The sequence below is a fragment of the Salmo salar genome, chromosome ssa04, assembly GCF_905237065.1.
Source record: "Salmo salar chromosome ssa04, Ssal_v3.1, whole genome shotgun sequence".
Classification (NCBI taxonomy): Eukaryota; Metazoa; Chordata; class Actinopteri; order Salmoniformes; family Salmonidae; genus Salmo; species Salmo salar.
This window is the reverse complement of record NC_059445.1, coordinates 4,635,267-4,655,787: the sequence shown is the minus strand read 5'-3', so window position 1 is coordinate 4,655,787 and position 20,521 is coordinate 4,635,267. Positions and strand designations below refer to the sequence as shown.

The window sequence follows — 20,521 nt, the reverse complement described above, 5'->3', positions numbered from 1 at the left end:
GTGCAGCTGGGAGTTTTATGGACCGTGGGTTAGCGAAGAGGTTAGGGATTCCCCTGGTTCAGCTGGACCACCCCTTCCCTGTGCACGCCCTAGATAGTCGACCGCTAGGGTCAGGCCAAGTAGGGGAGGTCACAGTGCCACTGGTTATGCAGACGTGGGGGGTCATGAGGAGCGTATCAGCCTGTTCCTCATTGACTCCCCAGCGTTTCCGGTGGTACTGGGAATCCCCTGGCTAGCCACGCACAACCCGCAGATTTCGTGGAGACAGAGGGCTCTTACGGGGTGGTCGAGGGAGTGCTCAGGTAGGTGCATAGGAGTTTCCATCGGTGCGACTACAGTGGAGAGTCCAGACCAAGTCTCCACCGTGCACATTCCCTCAGAGTATGCCGATTTGGCTATCGCCTTCAGTAAGACGAGGGGATTGTGCGATAAACCTCCAGGCCGACGCGGTTCTTCCTAGGAGTCACGTGTATCCTCTGTCTCAGGAGGAGACAGTGGCTATGGATACATACGTCACTGAGTCCTTGAGACAGGGATACATTCGGCCATCTAAGTCCCCCGTCTCCTCGAGTTTTTTTTTGTGAAGAAGAAGGAGGGAGGTCTGCGCCCGTGCATTGACTATAGAGGTCTAAATGCTATCACAGTGGGTTTCAGTTACCCGCTACCTCTCATTGCTACGGCAGTGGAGTCATTTCACGGGGCGCGCTTCTTCACGAAATTAGATCTCAGGAGCGCATATAACCTGGTGCGTATCCGAGATGGAGACGAGTGGAAAACCGCATTTAGTACCACATCGGGCCATTATGAGTACCTCGTCATGCCGTATGGGTTAACCTGTTGGGTCTAGGGGGCAGCATTTGCATGTCTGGATAAAAAAATGTACCCGATTTAATCTGGTTACTAATCCTACCCAGTAACTAGAATATGCATATACTTATTATATATGGATAGAAAACACTCTAAAGTTTCCAAAACTGTTTGAATGGTGTCTGTGAGTATAACAGAACTCATTTGGCAGGCAAAACCCTGAGACATTTTCTGACAGGAAGTGGATACCTGATGTGTTGTATTGACTTTAAACCTATCCCATTGAAAAACACAGGGGTTTAGGAATATTTTGGCACTTCCTATTGCTTCCACTAGATGTCACCAGCCTTTACAAAGTGTTTTGAGTCTTCTGGAGGGAGATCTGACCGAACAAGAGCCATGGAACGGTGATGTCCCATTAGACACCTGGCGCGCTACTTCATGTTGGGTACCCTCGTTCCAATACGTTATAAAAGAGTATGCATTCGTCCACCTTGAATATTATTCATGTTCTGGTTAAAAAAGGCCCTAATGATTTATGCTATACAACGTTTGACATGTTTGAACGAACGGAAATATATTTTTTCCCTCGTTCATGACGAGAAGTCCGGCTGGCTTACATCATGTGCTAACGAGACGGAGATTTTTGGACATAAATGATGAGCTTTTTTGAACAAAACTACATTCGTTATGGACCTGTGATACCTGGAAGTGACATCTGATGAAGAGAATCAAAGGTAATGGATTATTTACATAGTATTTTCGATTTTAGATCTCCCCAACATGACGTCTAGTCTGTATCGCAACGCGTATTTTTCTGGGCGCAGTGCTCAGATTATTGCAAAGTGTGATTTCCCAGTAAGGTTATTTTTAAATCTGGCAAGTTGATTGCGTTCAAGAGATGTAAATCTATAATTCTTTAAATGACAATATAATATTTTAACAATGTTTTCTAATTTTAATTATTTAATTTGTGACGCTGACTTGACTGCCGGTTATTGGAGGGAAACGATTTCCTCAACATCAATGCCATAGTAAAACGCTGTTTTTGGATATAAAATGAACTTGATAGAACTAAAAATGCATGCATTGTCTAACATAATGTCCTAGGAGTGTCATCTGATGGAGATTGTAAAAGGTTAGTGCATCATTTTAGCTGGTTTTATGGTTTTGGTGACCCTGTCTTTGACTTGACAAAACATTACACACAACTCTTGTAAATGTACTGTCCTAACATACTCTAAATTTATGCTTTCGCCGTAAAACCTTTTTGAAATCGTAAAACGTGGTTAGATTAAGGAGATGTTTATCTTTCAAATGGTGTAACATAGTTGTATTTTTGAAAAATTTGAATTTTGACATTTATTTGGATTCAAATTTGCCGCTCTTGAAATGCACCTGCTGTTGATGGAGTGCACCACGGGTGGCACGCTAGCGTCCCACCTAGCCCCAAGAGGTTAAAGAACGCTCCCGCTGTCTTCCAATCCTTTGTGGACGAGGTCCTTCGGGACATGCTCGGGCAGGGTGTGGTGGTGTACATCGATGACATCCTGATTTGCTCCGCCACACGCGCCGAGCATGTGTCCCTCGTGCGTAAAGTGCTTGGGCGGCTGCTGGAGCATAACCTATACGTCAAGGCTGAGAAATGCGAGTTCTTCAAACGAGCCGTCTCATTTCTAGGATATCGCATTTCCACCTCGGGGTAGAGGTGGAGTGTGACCGCGTGACGGCTGTGCGTAATTGGCCAACCCCAACCACTGTGAAGGAGGTGCAGCGGTTCTTGGGGTTCGCTAATTATTATCGGAGGTTTATCCGGAGTTTTGGTCAGGTGGCGGCTCCCATTACCTCACTGATGAAGGGGGGGCCGGTGCGGCTACGATGGTCAGCAGAGGCGGACAGAGCCTTCCATCGTCTGAAGGTTCTGTTTACCAATGCACCTGTCCTGGCGCATCCGGACCCCTCCTTGCCATTCATAGTGGAGGTGGACGCGTCCGAGGCTGGGGTAGGAGCTGTGCTATCGCAGCGCTCGGGCGTTCCTCCGAAGCTCCGCCCATGTGCGTTCTTTTCTAAGAAGCTGAGCCCGGCGGAGCGCAACTATGATGTGGGGACCGGGAGCTGTTAGCCGTGGTCAGGGCTTTGACGGTGTGGAGACATTGGCTTGAGGGGGCACGTCACCCTTTTCTCATCTGGACCGACCACCGTAACCTGGAGTATATTCGGGCAGCGAAGAGGCTTAATCCCCGTCAGGCAAGGTGGGCCATGTTTTTTACGAGGTTTCACTTTACCCTCTCGTACATTCCAGGTTCCCGGAACCGGAAGGCTGACGCACTGTCGCGTCTCTACGACACCGAGGAGCGGGACCATCGATCCCACTCCCATACTCCCCGCCTCCTGTCTGGTGGCACCGGTGGTATGGGAGGTGGATGCGGACATCGAGCGGGCGGGTCGGTCAGAACCCACTCCTCCTCAATGTCCCATGGGCCTGAAATACGTTCCGCTTGGTGTTCGCGATCGTCTGATCCGATGGTCCCACGCTCTACCCTCCTCGGGTCATCCTGGGGTGGAACGGACAGTGCGGGGCCTGAAGGGAAGGTACTGGTGGCCCACCTTGGCTGAGGATGTTCGGCGTTATGTCTCTTCCTGTTCGGTATGCGCTCAGTGCAAGGCTCCTAGGCACCTGCCTCGAGGGAAATTACAGCCCCTCCCCATTCCACAGCGGCCTTGGTCTCACCTCTCGGTGGATTTCCTCACGGATCTCCCGCCGTCCCAGGGGAATACGGTGATCCTGGTCGTTGTGGACAGGTTCTCTAAGTCCTGCCGTCTGCTCCCTTTGTCCGGTCTTCCTACGGCCCTGCAAACCGCGGAGGCCCTGTTCACCCATGTCTTCCGGCACTATGGGGTGCCCGAGGACATCGTATCTGATCGGGGTCCCCAGTTCACGTTCAGGGTGTGGAGATCGTTTATGGAGAGGCTGGGGTCTCGGTCAGCTTGACCTCGGGGTTCCACCCCGAGAGTAATGGGCAGGTGGAGCGCATTAACCAGGATGTGGGCAGGTTCCTGCGGTCGTATTGCCGGGACCGGCCAGGGAGTGGGCGCAGTTCGTGCCATGGGCCGAGATGGCCCAGAACTCTCAGCGCCACTCCTCTACCAACCTATCACCCTTCCAGGTGGTATTGGGGTATCAGCCGGTCCTGGTGCCATGGCAACAGAGCCAGACGGAGGCTCCTGCGGTGGAGGCATGGGTGAAGCGCTCTCAGGAGACCTGGAATGGTGTCCAGGAGTGCCTAAGGAGGGCTGGTGAACGTCACAAGGAGAGCGCTGACCGCCACCGCAGTGACGCCCCCGTGTATAATCCGGGGACAGAGTCTGGCTCTCGACCCAGAACCTGCCTCTCCGCCTGACCTGTCGGAAGCTGGGTCCGCGGTTTGTGGGGCCGTTCAAAGTCCTGAGGAGGATAAACGAGGTGTGTTACAGGTTACAACTCCCTTCATATTACCGTATTAACCCCTCGTTTCATGTGTCTCTCCTCAGGCCGGTGGTAGCTGGTCCACTGCAGGACGATGAGGTGCTGGAGGTCCCCCCGCCCCCTGGACATCGGGGGGCCCCGGCGTACACAGTCCGAGCCATCCTGGACTCCCGACGTCGGGTCGGGGGCCTGCAGTACCTCGTGGACTGGGAGGGGTACGGTCCGGAGGAGAGGTGCTGGGTTCCGGCGGCGGACATTCTAGATCCACCTATGCTACAAGAATTCCACCGTCGCCGTCCGGATCGGCCGGCGCCTCGCCCTCCGGGCCGTCCCCGAGGCCGGCGTCGGTACTGTCACAGTATCTAACGAAGGTGTCGCCCCTCCTCGGTCGGGCGGCGCTCGGCGGTCGTCGTCGCCGGCCTATTAGCTGCCACCGATCGTTGTTTCTGTGTCTTTTGGTTTTGTCTGTCTGTCTATCTCGCACCTGTTTTGTGTTTGTCATTAGTGGGGGGTTATTTAGTGTGTATTTTCAGTTGGGGTTCTCGTGCGGGATTGTTTATTGTCCACTCAGGACAGTTGTGATTGTAAATTGTTATTGTCGATTATTATTGCCGGGCTGCGCCCCGTGCGCTTTTCGTTTCCAGTGCGCTTATTTTGGGAAGGTGTTTTTCCCCTGGCAGACTTCGCCACGCGCCTGGTGCCCTACGGCTATTGCGTCACTAATACTATTAAAACACCGTTGCTCCGGCCCTCTGTCTCCTGCTCCTGATTCCACCTCTCCACTGGTCCTAGACAGTCGTGACAGCATGACTACAAGCAGAACACAGGACTGTCTATATCCCAGTATGAATGGTTGGTCAGTACACACCTGGCTTTGAGACTGTGTTTATATTACTAAAGCAGAACACAGGACTGTCTATATCCCAGTATGAATGGTTGGTCAGTACACACCTGGCTTTGAGACTGTGTTTATATTACTAAAGCAGAACACAGGACTGTCTATATCCCAGTATGAATGGTTGGTCAGTACACACCTGGCTTTGAGACTGTGTTTATATTACTAAAGCAGAACACAGGACTCTCTATATCCCAGTATGAATGGTTGGTCAGTACACACCTGGCTTTGAGACTGTGCCTGACTCCTGCAGGTATGTAAAAGTAAGAATTGACATTATGACTTACCTCAACATGGTCACAAGTCTTACAGCTCTGAGGAATCCCTGAAGCCAAAAGTAGTTGTTACTTGAAATGGACAATCTCATGGAATATTGAATTCATAATTATTAAATAGACTTAATAAAAATGAATATAAGTGATCAACAGTCTCAGAATGTACACTCATTAGCATACCATAATCTGGCATTAGTGTTATATTAATTAATGTTTGTGGAAGCAGGAAACAACATCGTTCTCGTCCATGTTTTGTAGATGTTGGGGTCTGATTTCTGGTAGATCCTAGGATGAGAGCTTAAAGGTAGAGTCAGCTAAATGATGATGTACGAGCAGCACAACAGATATTGTGATGAGCAAGATGCCTGACTTCTCTCTCACACAGTCACACACAGTATCTGTCCATGTGCAAGGGTTCTCTTCACTCTCTAACAGAGTGGTAGTCACGGGATCAAAACAGCAGAGAAATTTAGCCTTGCTGTATAACGCTCTTAGTTGTTGTAGAAATTGACCCACTATGCTGTTTACTTTGTGCATCTACGTCATATCGCTGACTCTACCTTTAAGTTTGTTCTGACCAAATAGATCATGATTGTGTTCCTTGACTGGGACTCAACTACAATGAACGCTTTAAACAATTTTGATTTAAAAACAATTATCAGTTAACTCACATTTCTCAGGTCCAGGCTTGATCCAACTCTCTCCACCATGGTCTCTGGTGTTCTCAGTTCCAGGCTTGATCCAACTCTCTCCACCATGGTCTCTTGTGTCCTCAGGTCCAGGCTTGATCCAACTCTCTCCACCATGGTATCTGGTGTTCTCAGGTCCAGGCTTGATCCAACTCTCTCCACCATGGTCTCTGGTGTTCTCAGGTCCAGGCTTGATACAACTCTCTCCACCATGGTCTCTGATGTTCTCAGGTCCAGGCTTGATACAACTCTCTCCACCATGGTCTCTGGTGTTCTCAGGTCCAGGCTTGATCCAACTCTCTCCACCATGGTCTCTGGTGTTCTCAGGTCCAGGCTTGATCCAACTCTCTCCACCATGGTCTCTGGTGTTGGTAAAGCAGAAGGATAGACTGTGATTAAACTAAATACAACTTATAAAGGCTTTATATAGCATACATACAGTCTTCATAAGACATACAACAAGTTTATAAGGGGTGAGAGAACAACTCCCTACGTAGGGGCGCATTGCCTAAATGTGACATAACCCACTATGTCAACTTTCATAGAGGCAATACTAATGAAGACATTGCATATGTTGAGGAAAGCCCTTAGAGATGTGAAGTCACCAGTTATCATGAGTTACATACCCCCAGGTAGTGATTAGAGAGTTAATGACATTACAGAGAGGCTGTTCTATTTAACAGGTTCTGATGCCCTCTAATGGTTAGAGAGAATGACATTACAGAGAGGCTGTTCTATTTACCAGGTTCTGATGCCCCTTGAGTCGAGAGAATGACATTACAGAGAGGCTGTTCTATTTAACAGGTTCTGATTCCCTCTAGTGGTTAGAGAGAGAATGACATTACAGAGAGGCTGTTCTATTCAACAGGTTCTGATGCCCTCTAATGGTTAGAGAGATAATGACATTACAGAGAGGCTGTTCTATTCAACAGGTTCTGATGCCCTCTAGTGGTTAGAGAGAGAATGACATTACAGAGAGGCTGTTCCATTTAACAGACTGAAATTAAATAGAGGACAGGAATCTACTAACACATTAAAACACACCACTACTACTAATCTAACTGTCTGTAGGTCCAACAGAACACATTAAAACACACCACTACTACTAATCTAACTGTCTGTAGGTCCAACAGAACACATTAAAACACACCACTACTAATGTAATTATAGAAATGATGAAACAAATGATGAAATATTGCTATGACTCACCTCTGAATGTGTTGGTCATCTATCTGACACAGGGTCACTGAGGAGGAGGAGGAGCAAACCCCAAAACCCAGGATAGAGGGGTTCAGTGAATGTGGTGTGTTCTGTGTAAAGGTGTGTCAGTGTACCAGAGGAGGACACACTATAGAAGGACAAAGTACCAGCTGGCCAGTCCAGATACACTCCAACTCTGTTAGAAACAGGACCAGAGATTGTTCTGCTGACTCCAGGATGGTGAAATAAGTAGAGGCCATCACAGCAGATTAAACACCAGGACTTCCTATTGAATCCAATAAAACTGTCATCCTCTTCTACCTTCCTGTTCATTCCTTTGTACACCACACCAATGTCAGCCCATTCACCATCCCTCTCCATCTCCCAGTAATAACGAGATCCAGATAAGCCTTCTCTGCAGAGAACTTGGGGACTATAGTCAAATCTGTCTGGATGGTTTTCATAATGCTGCTTCTCTTCCAATGTCACCTTCCTGTTCCCCTCAGACAGTATCAGGTTTGGGTTTGCTGTATTTGGGTCCAGGGTGAGATGACAGGCATCTGTAGACAAAAGGAGAGTTTAATCAAACCACATCTTAATATAAAATGTTGTTTTGTAGGTACAGAACAAGTATTGATTAGTTACTATGATACTATAGTTCTGAATATGCAGTTAATTAGGATTGAAGAGACGTACATTTCCTCAGCCCTGATTTGAGCCTGCACTCTCCACCATGATCCACACTGTAGGAGAAACAGGTTATTGACTGACAAAGACCTAATAAAGCAGTCAACATTTAAACCATATTGTTGTGTTCTGGTGCACTATCCAAGTTCATTACTAGAGACATACAGGTATTCTATCCTACCTACTGCATACAGAACGGAGTACAATTCATTACTAGAGACATACAGGTATTCTATCCTACCTACTGCATACAGAACGGAGTACAATTCATTACTAGAGACATACAGGTACTCTATCCTACCTACTGCATACAGAACAGAGTACAATTCATTACTAGAGACATACAGGTATTTTATCCTACCTACTGCATACAGAACAGAGTACAATTCATTACTAGAGACATACAGGTATTCTATCCTACCTACTGCATACAGAACGGAGTACAATTCATTACTAGAGACATACAGGTATTCTATCCTACCTACTGCATACAGAACAGACTACAATTCATTACTAGAGACATACAGGTATTATATCCTACCTACTGCATACAGAACAGAGTACAATTCATTACTAGAGACAAACAGGTATTCTATCCTACCTACTGCATACAGAGCGGAGTACAATTCCAACAGGATATCAGAGATGCAGAAGAAGAGTATTCATGTAGTGATGATGTATGCTGTGTTGGAGTGCTCAGCCTGCTGAGTAAACTTCCCCTTAATTCTACCATCATGTCCTCATGTTACTGAACCTACTACACTACATATGACACAACCACTGCTCACACTATTAGGACATCTATTCTGACTTACTTCAGCTTCATCAGTTTATATGTGGGATCCACCAGAGCAGCTGAAAGCAGTCCCCCTGCAGGGTCTCCTGGGTGATTGTAGCTCAGGTCCAGCTCTTTCAGGTGGGAGGGGTTTTGACCTCAGAGCTGAAGACAGAGCAGCACAGCCCTCCTCTGTGACCAGACAGCCAGACAGCCTACAGAGAGACACAACAGCTGTCTAGGTTGGTGTACTGGTGTCAATCATCTTGTAGGACACCCATACATTTGTCCATGACACAAACATTGTGAAGAAACGTCAGATTTTCAGAGTATTTGTTTTACTAAGCTCAGTACTGACCTGACTGAAACAGCTGTACTTACCCCAGTGTGTGTAGTTTACAGTCTGGATCCTCCAGTCCAGCAGACAGCAGTGTAACTCCTGAGTCCTGCAGGTCATTGTCTCTCAGCTCCAGTTGTTTCAGTTGTGAGTTGGGTGAACTCAGGACTGAGGCCAGAACTGAACAGCAACCCTCTGTCAAACCACACTGACCTAGACTAGAGGGCAGAAGAGCACATGATTAACACATGTTTAAAACATCCACATAATAACTCATACTGAAGATATTTAACTCACACTAGTGTCTGTATGTTGCGGAGTGGACTGGTTAGGCCAACACAGAGCAGCTCCACTCCTCTGTCTTCCAGGTCATTGTAGCTGAGGTCCAGTTCTCTCAGGGGGAGTTTGGTGTCTGCAGAGCTGAGGCCAGAGCCTCACAGGATTCATATGTGAGGTTACAGTGATCCAGTCTGGAGAGAGGAGATATATCGACACTGTTAAATATGCAAAACATTAAGAATAATGAGATGCATTAAGACAATAACAGAAGGACACATTATTAACAAATGTTAACTTTTTACAACCATTTTCATATTTTCATATATTTGTAGTATATGTTTTTACAAGATGAGTGATGAGAAGAGAATCATCCAGCTCATTGGGTCTCTACACCCCCCATATGCCATGTCATGAAATATGCAGACAGACGGATTAAAAGTGTGTTTCCATTGTAATACTTCTGACAGACAACTTCTAACTCCGCCCATAACTTTTGGAATTATAGCATTCCCAGAAAGCATAAATTATTGACTCATTGTTAGTTCTACACTTAAGACATGACTCTGTTGTTCTGCTGTAGCATTTGTTAATTTTGTCTCGTGTAATAAACTCTATACATTAGTTTATACTGGATTAATCATATATTTTTGCTAACTTTAATTTTGTTAGTTATGTTCCAACATTCCCTCCATCTTGTGACCAATATCAGTTCTTTTTAAGTCTTGGTCCCAATAGTTTATATATTTTACTAAAAACACACTAACTAACTCACTCAATATATTTAACCTTAGTTTGATATATTTATCACATTTGATGAATGTTTCTGCATATTTACCAAGATTTTAAAATAATGTTAACATAATAACTACAAATATATAAACACTATATAAGACAGTAGATACTGAAGATATTTAACTCACACTAGTGTCTGTATGTTGCGGAGTGGACTGGTTAGTCCAACACAGAGCAGCTCCACTCCTCTGTCTCCCAGGTCATTGTAGCTGAGGTCCAGTTCTCTCAGGGGGGAGTTTGGTGTCTGCAGAGCTGAGGCCAGAGTCTCACAGGATTCATATGTGAGTTTACAGCCAGCCAGTCTGGAGAGAGGAGATATGTCGATACACTGTTGAATATGCAAAGCTTTAAGAATAACGAGATGCATTAAGACAATAACAGAAGGACATGACTAGACTATGTTAAAAACATACTAACTCACTCAAGATATTTAACCTTAGTTTCATATATTTATCACATTTCATGTATCTTTCTGCATATTTACCAAGATGTTCAAATAATGTTAAAAACATAATAACACCTAATTACTATAAATATATAAACACTATAAAGACAGTGGATACTGAAGATATTTAACTCACACTAGTGTCTGTATGTTGCAGAGTGGACTGGTTAGTCCAACACAGAGCAGCTCCACTCCTCTGTCTTCCAGGTCATTGTTGCTGAGGTCCAGTTCTCTCAGGGGGGAGTTTGGTGTCTGCAGAGCTGAGGCCAGAGCCTCACAGGATTTATATGTGAGTTTACAGCCATCCAGTCTGGAGAGAGGAGACAACTTGCAGACCTGTTTACGCTGCTGTGCGTTTTTTGTTGCCGATCTTACTTTGATACCTGACGGTTTTTTACTTTTTCATTACCGTATATTTTTACTTTTTCCCTCACTCAACTTTTTCATTCAACTTTTTCACCCCGGAGGTTTTATCTGGACATGGTTCGTCAGGACTTCAAACAGCCGAAGCTAAGTAACATTAACATGATGCCTTCTAATTGCAGTCGTTGTACTTATAATATACAGGAGAACGATCGCCTTACGGCAAGGATAGCTGTGCTGCAAGCCCAGCTTCAGACGCGATCGTTAGGCAAGGGTAATTTCAGTGTAGGAAAGGATGAAACAGCGTCTGTGCCACCAGTAAGTACAGATAGTAACGTTAGTATAAACCCCTCGCACGGTCCCCGCGGCCGGACATCTTTCTCATGGCTTCTGGAGGAAACGCTGTAGGAATGCTCAACCGGTGTCGCTTATTCAGCCGACAGAAACTTTCAACCGGTTCTCCCCATTAAGCGAGTCGGAGTCGGAGGCCGAGACTTCTCTGGTCTCTACTCCTCCCGTTGTGGGGTCTGAGACGCCGACGGCTCCCACCATTAGCTCTGACAAATTGAAAACCCTAGTCATTGGCGACTCCATTACCCGCAGTATTAGACTTAAAACTAATCATCCAGCGATCATACACTGTTTACCAGGGGGCAGGGCTACCGACGTTAAGGCTAATCTAAAGACGGTGCTGGCTAAAGCTAAAACTGGCGAGTGTAGAGAGTATAGAGATATTGTTATCCACGTCGGCACCAACGATGTTAGGATGAAACAGTCAGAGGTCACCAAGCGCAACATAGCTTCAGCGTGTAAATCAGCTAGAAAGATGTGTCGGCATCGATTAATTGTCTCTGGCCCCCTCCCAGTTAGGGGGAGTGATGAGCTCTACAGCAGAGTCTCACAACTCAATCGCTGGTTGAAAACTGTTTTCTGCCCCTCCCAAAAGATAGAATTTGTAGATAATTGGCCCTCTTTCTGGGACTCACCCACAAACAGGACCAAGCCTGGCCTGTTGAGGAGTGACGGACTCCATCCTAGCTGGAGGGGTGCTCTCATCTTATCTACGAACATAGACAGGGCTCTAACTCCTCTAGCTCCACAATGAAATAGGGTGCAGGCCAGGCAGCAGGCTGTTAGCCAGCCTGCCAGCTTAGTGGAGTCTGCCACTAGCACAGTCAGTGTAGTCAGCTCAGCTTTCCCCCATTGAGACCGTGTCTGTGCCTCGATCTAGGTTGGGCAAAATTAAAAATGGCGGTGTTCGCTTTAGCAATCTCACTAGTATAAAGACCTCCTCCATTCCTGCCATTATTGAAAGAGATTGTGATACCTCACATCTCAAAATTGGGTTACTTAATGTTAGATCCCTCACTTCCAAGGCAGTTATAGTCAATGAACTAATCACTGATCATAATCTTGATGTGATTTGCCTGACTGAAACATGGCTTAAGCCTGATGAATTTACTGTGTTAAATGAGGCCTCACCCCTGGTTACACTAGTGACCATACCCCCGTGCATCCGGCAAAGGCGGAGGTGTTGCTAACATTTACGATAGCAAATTTCAATTTACAAAAAAAAAACAACAATGACGTTTTCGTCTTTTGAGCTTCTAGTCATGAAATCTATGCAGCCTACTCACTCACTTTTTATAGCTACTGTTTATAGGCCTCCTGGGCCAAATGCAGTGTTCCTCACTGAGTTCCCTGAATTCCTATCGGATCTTGTAGTCATAGCAGATAATATTCTAATTTTTGGTGACTTTAACATTCACATGGAAAAGTCCACAGACCCACTCCAAAAGGCTTTCGGAGCCATCATCGACTCAGTGGGTTTTGTCCAACATGTCTCTGGACCTACTCACTGCCACAGTCATACTCTGGACCTAGTTTTGTCCCATGGAATAAATGTTGTGGATCTAAATGTTTTTCCTCATAATCCTGGACTATCGGACCACCATTTTATTACGTTTGCAATTGCAACAAATAATCTGCTCAGACCCCAACCAAGGAGCATTAAAAGTCGTGCTATAAATTCTCAGACAACCCAAAGATTCCTTGATGCCCTTCAGACTGCCTCTGCCTACCCAAGGACGTCAGAGGACAAAAATCAGTTAACCACCTAACCGAGGAACTCAATTTAACCTTGCGCAATACCCTAGATGCAGTTGCACCCCTAAAAACTAAAAACATCTGTCATAAGAAACTAGCTCCCTGGTATACAGAAAATACACGAGCTCTGAAGCAAGCTTCCAGAAAATTGGAACGGAAATGGCGCCACACCAAACTGGAAGTCTTCCGACTAGCTTGGAAAGACAGTACCGTGCAGTATCGAAGAGCCCTTACTGCTGCTCGATCATCCTATTTTTCCAACTTAATTGAGGAAAATAAGAACAATCCGAAATTTATTTTTGATACTGTCGCAAAGCTAACTAAAAAGCAGCCTTCGCAAATGGAGGATGGCTTTCACTTCAGCAGTAATAAATTTATGAACTTCTTTGAGGAAAAGATCATGATCATTAGAAAGCAAATTACAGACTCCTCTTTAAATCTGGGTATTCCTCCAAAGCTCCATTGTCCTGAGTCTGCACAACTCTGCCAGGACCTAGGATCAAGGGAGATACTAAAGTGTTTTAGTACTATATCTCTTGACGCAATGATGAAAATAATCATGGCCTCCAAACCCTCAAGCTGCATACTGGACCCTATTCCAACTAAACTACTGAAAGAGCTGCTTCCTGTGCTTGGCCCTCCTATGTTGAACATAATAAACGGCTCTCTATCCACCGGATGTGTACCAAGCTCACTAAAAGTGGCAGTAATAAAGCCTCTCTTGAAAAAGCCGAATCTTGATCCAGAAATTATAAAAAACTATCGGCCTATATCGAATCTTCCATTCCTCTCCAAAATTTTAGAAAAAGCTGTTGCACAGCAACTGACTGCCTTCCTGAAGACAAACAATGTATACGAAACGCTTCAGTCTGGTTTTAGACCCCATCATAGCACTGAGACTGCACTTGTGAAGGTGGTAAATGACCTTTTAATGACGTCAGACCGAGGCTCTGCATCTGTACTCGTGCTCCTAGATCTTAGTGCCGCTTTTGATACCATCGATCACCACATTCTTTTGGAGAGATTGGAAACCCAAATTGGTCTACATGGACAAGTTCTGGCCTGGTTTAGATCTTATCTGTCGGAAAGATATCAGTTTGTCTCTGTGAATGGTTTGTCCTCTGACAAATCAATTGTAAATTTCGGTGTTCCTCAAGGTTCCGTTTTAGGACCACTATTGTTTTCACTATATATTTTACCTCTTGGGGATGTCATTCGAAAACATAATGTTAAATTTCACTGCTATGCAGACGACACACAGCTGTACATTTCAATGAAACATGGTGAAGCCCCAAAATTGCCCTCGCTAGAAGCCTGTGTTTCAGACATAAAGAAGTGGATGGCTGCAAACTTTCTACTTTTAAACTCGGACAAAACAGAGATGCTTGTTCTAGGTCCCAAGAAACAAAGAGATCTTCTGTTGAATCTGACAATTAATCTGGATGGTTGTACAGTCGTCTCAAATAAAACTGTGAAGGACCTCGGCGTTACTCTGGACCCTGATCTCTCTTTTGAAGAACATATCAAGACTGTTTCAAGGACAGCTTTTTTCCATCTACGTAACATTGCAAAAATCAGAAATTTTCTGTCCAAAAATGACGCAGAAAAATTAATCCATGCTTTTGTTACTTCTAGGCTGGACTACTGCAATGCTCTACTTTCCGGCTACCCGGATAAAGCACTAAATAAACTTCAGTTAGTGCTAAATACGGCTGCTAGAATCCTGACTAGAACCAAAAAATTTGATCATATTACTCCAGTGTTAGCCTCCCTACACTGGCTTCCTGTTAAGGCAAGGGCTGATTTCAAGGTTTTACTGCTAACCTACAAAGCATTACATGGGCTTGCTCCTACCTATCTTTCCGATTTGGTCCTGCCGTACATACCTACACGTACGCTACGGTCACAAGACGCAGGCCTCCTAATTGTCCCTAGAATTTCTAAGCAAACGGCTGGAGGTAGGGCTTTCTCCTATAGAGCTCCATTTTTATGGAATGGTCTGCCTACCAATGTGAGAGACGCAGACTCAGTCTCAACCTTTAAGTCTTTACTGAAGACTTATCTCTTCAGTAGGTCCTATGATTAAGTATAGTCTGGCCCAGGAGTGTGAAGGTGAACGGAAAGGCTGGAGCAACGAACCGCCCTTGCTGTCTCTGCCTTGCCGGTTCCCCTCTTTCCACTGGGATTCTCTGCCTCTAACCCTTTTACAGAGGCTGAGTCACTGGCCTACTGGTGTTCTTCCATGCCGTCCATGGGAGGGGTGCGTCACTTGAGTGGGTTGAGTCACTGACGTGGTCTTCCTGTCTGGGTTGGCGCCCCCCCCTTGGGTTGTGCCATGGCGGAGATCGTTGTGGGCTATACTCGGCCTTGTCTTAGGACGGTAAGTTGGTGGTTGGAGACATCCCTCTAGTGGTGTGGGGGCTGTGCTTTGGCAAAGTGGGTGGGGTTATATCCTGCCTGTTTGGCCCTGTCCGGGGGTATCATCGGATGGGGCCACAGTGTCTTCTGATCCCTCCTGTCTCAGCCTCCAGTATTTATGCTGCAGTAGTTTATGTGTCGGGGGGCTAGGGTCAGTCTGTTACATCTGGAGTATTTCTCTTGTCTTATCCGGTGTCCTGTGTGTATTTAAATATGCTCTCTCTAATTCTCTCTTTCTCTCTTTCTGTCTTTCTCTCGGAGGACCTGAGCCCTAGGACCATGCCTCAGGACTACCTGGTATGATGACTCCTTGCTGTCCCCAGTCCACCTGGCCGTGCTGCTGCTCCAGTTTCAACTGTTCTGCCTGCGGCTATGGAACCCTGACCTGTTCACCGGACGTGCTTGTTGCACCCTCGACAACTACTATGATTATTATTATTTGACCATGCTGGTCATTTATGAACATTTTAACATTTTAACATTTTGACCATGTTCTGTTATAATATCCACCCTGCACAGCCAGAAGAGGACTGGCCACCCCTCATAGCCTGGTTCCTCTCTAGGTTTCTTCCTAGGTTTTTGGCCTTTCTAGGGAGTTTTTCCTAGGGAGTTTTTCCTAGCCACCGTGCTTCTTTCACATGCTTTGCTTGCTGTTTGGGGTTTTAGGCTGGGTTTCTGTACAGCACTTTGAGAATATCAGCTGATGTACGAAGGGCTATATAAAAATAAATTTGATATGTCAATAAAATGTTAAATTTGCAAAGCTTTAAGAATAATGAGATGCATTAAGACAATAACAGAAGGACATGACTAGACTATGTTAAAAACATACTAACTCACTCAAGATATTTAACCTTAGTTTGATATATTTATCACATTTCATGTATGTTTCTGCATATTTACCAAGATGTTCAAATAATGTTAAAAACATAATAACACATAATTACTATAAATATATAAACACTATAAAGACAGTGGATACTGAAGATATTTAACTCACACTAGTGTCTGTATGTTGCAGAGTGGACTGGTTAGTCCAACACAGAGCCGCTTCACTCCTCTGTCTTCCAGGTCATTGTAGCTGAGGTTCAGTTCTCTCAGGGGGGAGTTTGGTGTCTGCAGAGCTGAGGTCAGAGTCTCACAGGATTCATACGTGAGTTTACAGTGATCCAGTCTTGAGAGAGGAGATAATCTGTTAGATATACAAATCCTTCATTATAATGATACTGTATACATAAACTCAATAACAGAACTTACAGTGCTCTCTTGCAGGTTTTCACTACCGGCAGCAACCTCTGATAACCTTCCTCTGATGTGTTGTATGGCTTCAGGTCAAACTCCTCCAGCACCTCCTCTGACATCAGTAACAGGTAGGCCAGGGCTGAACATTGGTCAGGTTCTAGCTTTGTTTCTGAAAGAGTTCCTGATCGCAGGGAGGTCTGCATGTCTTCAACTAGAGAGTTGGCACCAAGTTCATTCAGACAGTGGAACAAGTTGATGATCCTTTCTGGTGTGGATTCTCTTTTGATCTTGACTGAAAGGTACCCAACTGTTCTCTTAACTGTTTCCTCATTGGTCTCTGTCGTACATCCTGTCTGTGTCAGAAGGCCTCGTAACAGATTCTGATTGGACTCCAGTGAGAGACCCAGAAGGAAGCGGAGGAACAGGTCCAGGTGTCCATTCTCACTCTTCAAGGCCTCGTCCACTGCTCTCCTGTGTAAGTCAGACAACTGGAATGACTCCTCTTCATCATTGTCGTCATCATCATCTTCATCTTCGTCATTGTTCTCCTCCTCCTCGTCCTGCTTATCATCAATCTCCTCCTCCTCCTCCTCCTCCTCCTCATCATCATCATCATCATCCTTGTTCTCCTCCTCCTCGTCCTGCTTATCATCAATCTCCTCCTCCTCCTCCTCCTCCTCCTCATCATCATCCTCATCATCACTAGTGACTGCTTTGGGGGGAAAACATTTTCCTTCTTGTCCAGACATGATTCTAAAGCATGCATTGCTGCTAGAAACTCCTGAATGCTCAGATGCACAAAGCTGTAGACCTTCTCTTGGTACAGCCCAGATTCTTCTTTAAAGATCTCTGTACACAATGCTGAGTACACTGATGCCTCTGTGACATCAAGGCCACACTCTCTCAGGTCCTCCTCATAGAAGATCAGGTTGCCCTTCTGCAGCTGTTGGAAAGCCAGCTTTGCCAGTTTCAGGATCATCTCTTTGTCTGACTGAGACAGTTCCTTTGGGTTTGTCTCTGTGGCTTTGTTGTACTTCCTGTTCTTCACAATGATTTGGATGAATATGAAGTGTGAGTACATCTGGGTCAGAGTTTTGGGGACTTCATCCTTCTCTGCCTCTTTCAGTATCATCTCAAGGACAGTGGCTGATATCCAACAGAAGACTGGCATGTGGCACATGATGTGGAGGCTCCTTGATGTCTTCATGTGTTTGATGATATCATTGGCCAGATTCTGATCTGGGATTTTCTTCCTGAAGTACTCCTCCTTCTGTGGATCATTGAACCCTCGTACCTCTGTCACCTGGTCAACACACTCAGGAGGGATCTGATTGGCTGCTGCAGGCCGTGAGGTTATCCAGACGAGAGCAGAGGGAAGCAGATTCCCCTCGATGAGGTTTGTCAGCAGCACGTCCACTGAGGTTGGCTTCGTGACATCACAGCACTTCTCATTGTTTTTGAAGTCTAGAGGAAGTCGACACTCATCCAGACCATCAAAAATGAAAACAGTTTTGGTTTCACCATCTTCAATGCTGTCAATCTCTTTCAGCTCTGGGAAGTAGTGGGAAAGAAGTTGCATCAGACTGTATTGGTCCTTTTTCAGGTTCAGATCACGGAAAGGAAGAGGAAACATGAAATGAACGTCCTGATTTGCTTTTCCCTCTGCCCAGTCAAGGATGACCTTCTGCACAGAGACTGTTTTTCCAATGCCAGCGATTCCTTTTGTCAGCACAGTTCTGATAGGTTTGTCTTGTCCAGGTAAAGGCTTGAAGATGTCGTTGCATTTGATTGGTGTCTCTTGTGTGGTTTGTTTCTTGGATGCCATCTCTATCTGTCTAACCTCATGTTCATTATTGAGCCCTCCACTTCCACCCTCTGTGATGTAGAGCTCTGTGTAGATGTCCTTTAACAGACTTTGGTTTCCATGGTGTCCAATTCCTTCAGATATGTGTTGATACTTGTGTTTCAGTTTAGCCTTAATGTCTTGTTGGACTGTCAGTAGAGTTTGACCTGTAGGAAAACATTGAGAGTTGGGACTTTGTGTGTGTTTTATAAGGGTCTTTGTACCGTTCTTTGTAATATTGTATGAAACACAGTCTTACTTCTTCTGTCCAGAAGGTTGTGTGTGATCTTTAATGCATCCTCACTGTCCAAGCTCTCCACTTCCTTATTGTCATCTGGTAATGGTTCCTGGCTGAAAGCAGGTGGCTGATCACTCTTCATTGATAGCAGGCTGGTTGTAGGGGACTCTGCTCTGGGCTTCTGGACACTGAACAAAACAGGGAGACAGATCACCTCATCAATATCTCATCAATACCTCATCTACTTCCTTTTAACAACTGTATAATGGAACTTCTAGAAGTCCTGATGTTTCTTTATAAAGATACAGTCTGCAATTGGTAAATCCATTTCTGGCCTTTTAAGTGAATGATATGGCCTACATTTTATGTAATTTGGGAACACTTTTCTCTTTAGTTTTATATCTTTAAGAGAACTGTATATTTTACATGTCATCTCTTACCTCTTAGAACTGGTGTCTTGAGTCATTTTGGAGGCAGTGGTCTCCTCCTCTCTCTCCCCAGAGAGGCTCATTTAAGAGGCAGTGGTCTCCTCCTCTCTCTCCCCAGAAAGACTCATTTTAGAGGCAGTGGTCCCCTCCTCTCTCTCCCCAGAGAGACGCATTTTAGAGGCAGTGGTCTCCTCGTCTCTCTCCCCAGAGAGACTCATTTTGATGTAAGTTACAGCTCACTCAGCTACAATAAGAAATAACAGAACAGTCAATATTTATATTAACAACACATTTACTGTCTGAGGTCAAAGACTTAAATCAGACTTCATATTGTATTCAAACATACACAGTCCAATATGTTATTCATTTGATTTGACTTGGATCCCCATTAGCTGACATTTGTCACCATCTGTTGTCCCCATCTCAACCACTAGATGGAGCTGTAGGCCTACAGCTCTACTCCATCTAACCACAACCGTAGAAACACAAACAAACCATCTATGGAGACAAATCATCAGTATCATATCACCGGAATGCAACATCCATCCACTTATATCAGTACATCTGTAACAGCCTAAACATTACAAACCTTCTATTAGATCAAATAAGCCTCACGTAACTCCACACTCTCATAGAACTTGTTCTCAACTGGCCTACCTGGTTTAATAAAGGTGAAATAAAATAACAGACAGATTTTAGGCAGAGTAAATCCTCTCACTTCGCCTCTTCCTCTCTGTCCACTCTGACCTCAGAAACTTCTACAGACATGTATCAGAGAGGAAGAGGCGAAGCGAGAGGTTTTATTCAGCGAAAACTCTGTCAATGAAAATAAGCCCACGATGTGAGGAGGTTTTGTATGGAGGTCAGTAAGTTTGTCGAATTTGGTCAACAAAAAATGGAATTACTAATTTGCTACGTGAGGCTTATTTGATCTAATAGAAGTTCCGTAATGGTTAGGTTGTTACGAGGGAAAATACTTTATATTGGAGTTGTGCCTGTTGTCATAGAGATGGAGGATTCATCATGGATATAATCTGTTTTAGAACGGACATTGTGCTTGAGGCCTTCCACCATTTTAAAGTAGTCAACTGGGTGGGAATTCCTATGAGTTGGGAGCAATCAGCCAATGAATAAGAAAATGTACTACTTTGAAATGGAGATATCGTCAATGGCACTGCCCATGCTGTCACAGAGGCTATAATGGCTCAGATATAAAAATCAGTCCCTTTATCTCTA

The 20,521-nt window shown here is 45.1% G+C and overlaps 2 protein-coding genes across 2 annotated transcripts in view; both read right to left on the bottom strand.

Moving 5' to 3' along the window:
- LOC106597044 (NACHT, LRR and PYD domains-containing protein 12-like) overlaps positions 1-20,521 on the bottom strand; it is a 130,163-nt gene that overhangs the window by 69,958 nt on the left and 39,684 nt on the right. Inside the window, 3 exon segments of the mRNA XM_045716339.1 lie at positions 10,331-10,504; positions 10,784-10,957; positions 16,535-16,708. Coding sequence (XP_045572295.1) covers positions 10,331-10,504; positions 10,784-10,957; positions 16,535-16,708 — 522 coding nt within the window.
- LOC123742392 (protein NLRC3-like) lies at positions 16,788-19,364 on the bottom strand. The gene is made up of 4 exons (XM_045716347.1): positions 19,298-19,364; positions 18,879-19,045; positions 17,480-18,786; positions 16,788-17,264 (listed from the first exon to the last, which is right to left on the bottom strand). Exons 1-4 carry the CDS (start codon positions 19,321-19,323, stop codon positions 16,788-16,790), a joined length of 1,977 nt encoding a protein of 658 aa, XP_045572303.1. The 5' UTR covers positions 19,324-19,364.

What these genes read in the sequence shown, in the direction of transcription:
- LOC123742392 (XM_045716347.1), bottom strand. Translation starts at nt 19,323, where the DNA reads ATGACTCAAGACACCAGTTCTAAGAG. An exon ending in CAAGACACCAGTTCTAAGAG is followed by an intron (nt 19,046 to 19,297) that starts GTAAGAGATGAC and finishes TGTTTTGTTCAG; the next exon opens with TGTCCAGAAGCCCAGAGCAG. An exon ending in TCCCCCCAAAGCAGTCACTA is followed by an intron (nt 17,265 to 17,479) that starts GTGATGATGAGG and finishes GAGTCATTCCAG; the next exon opens with TTGTCTGACTTACACAGGAG.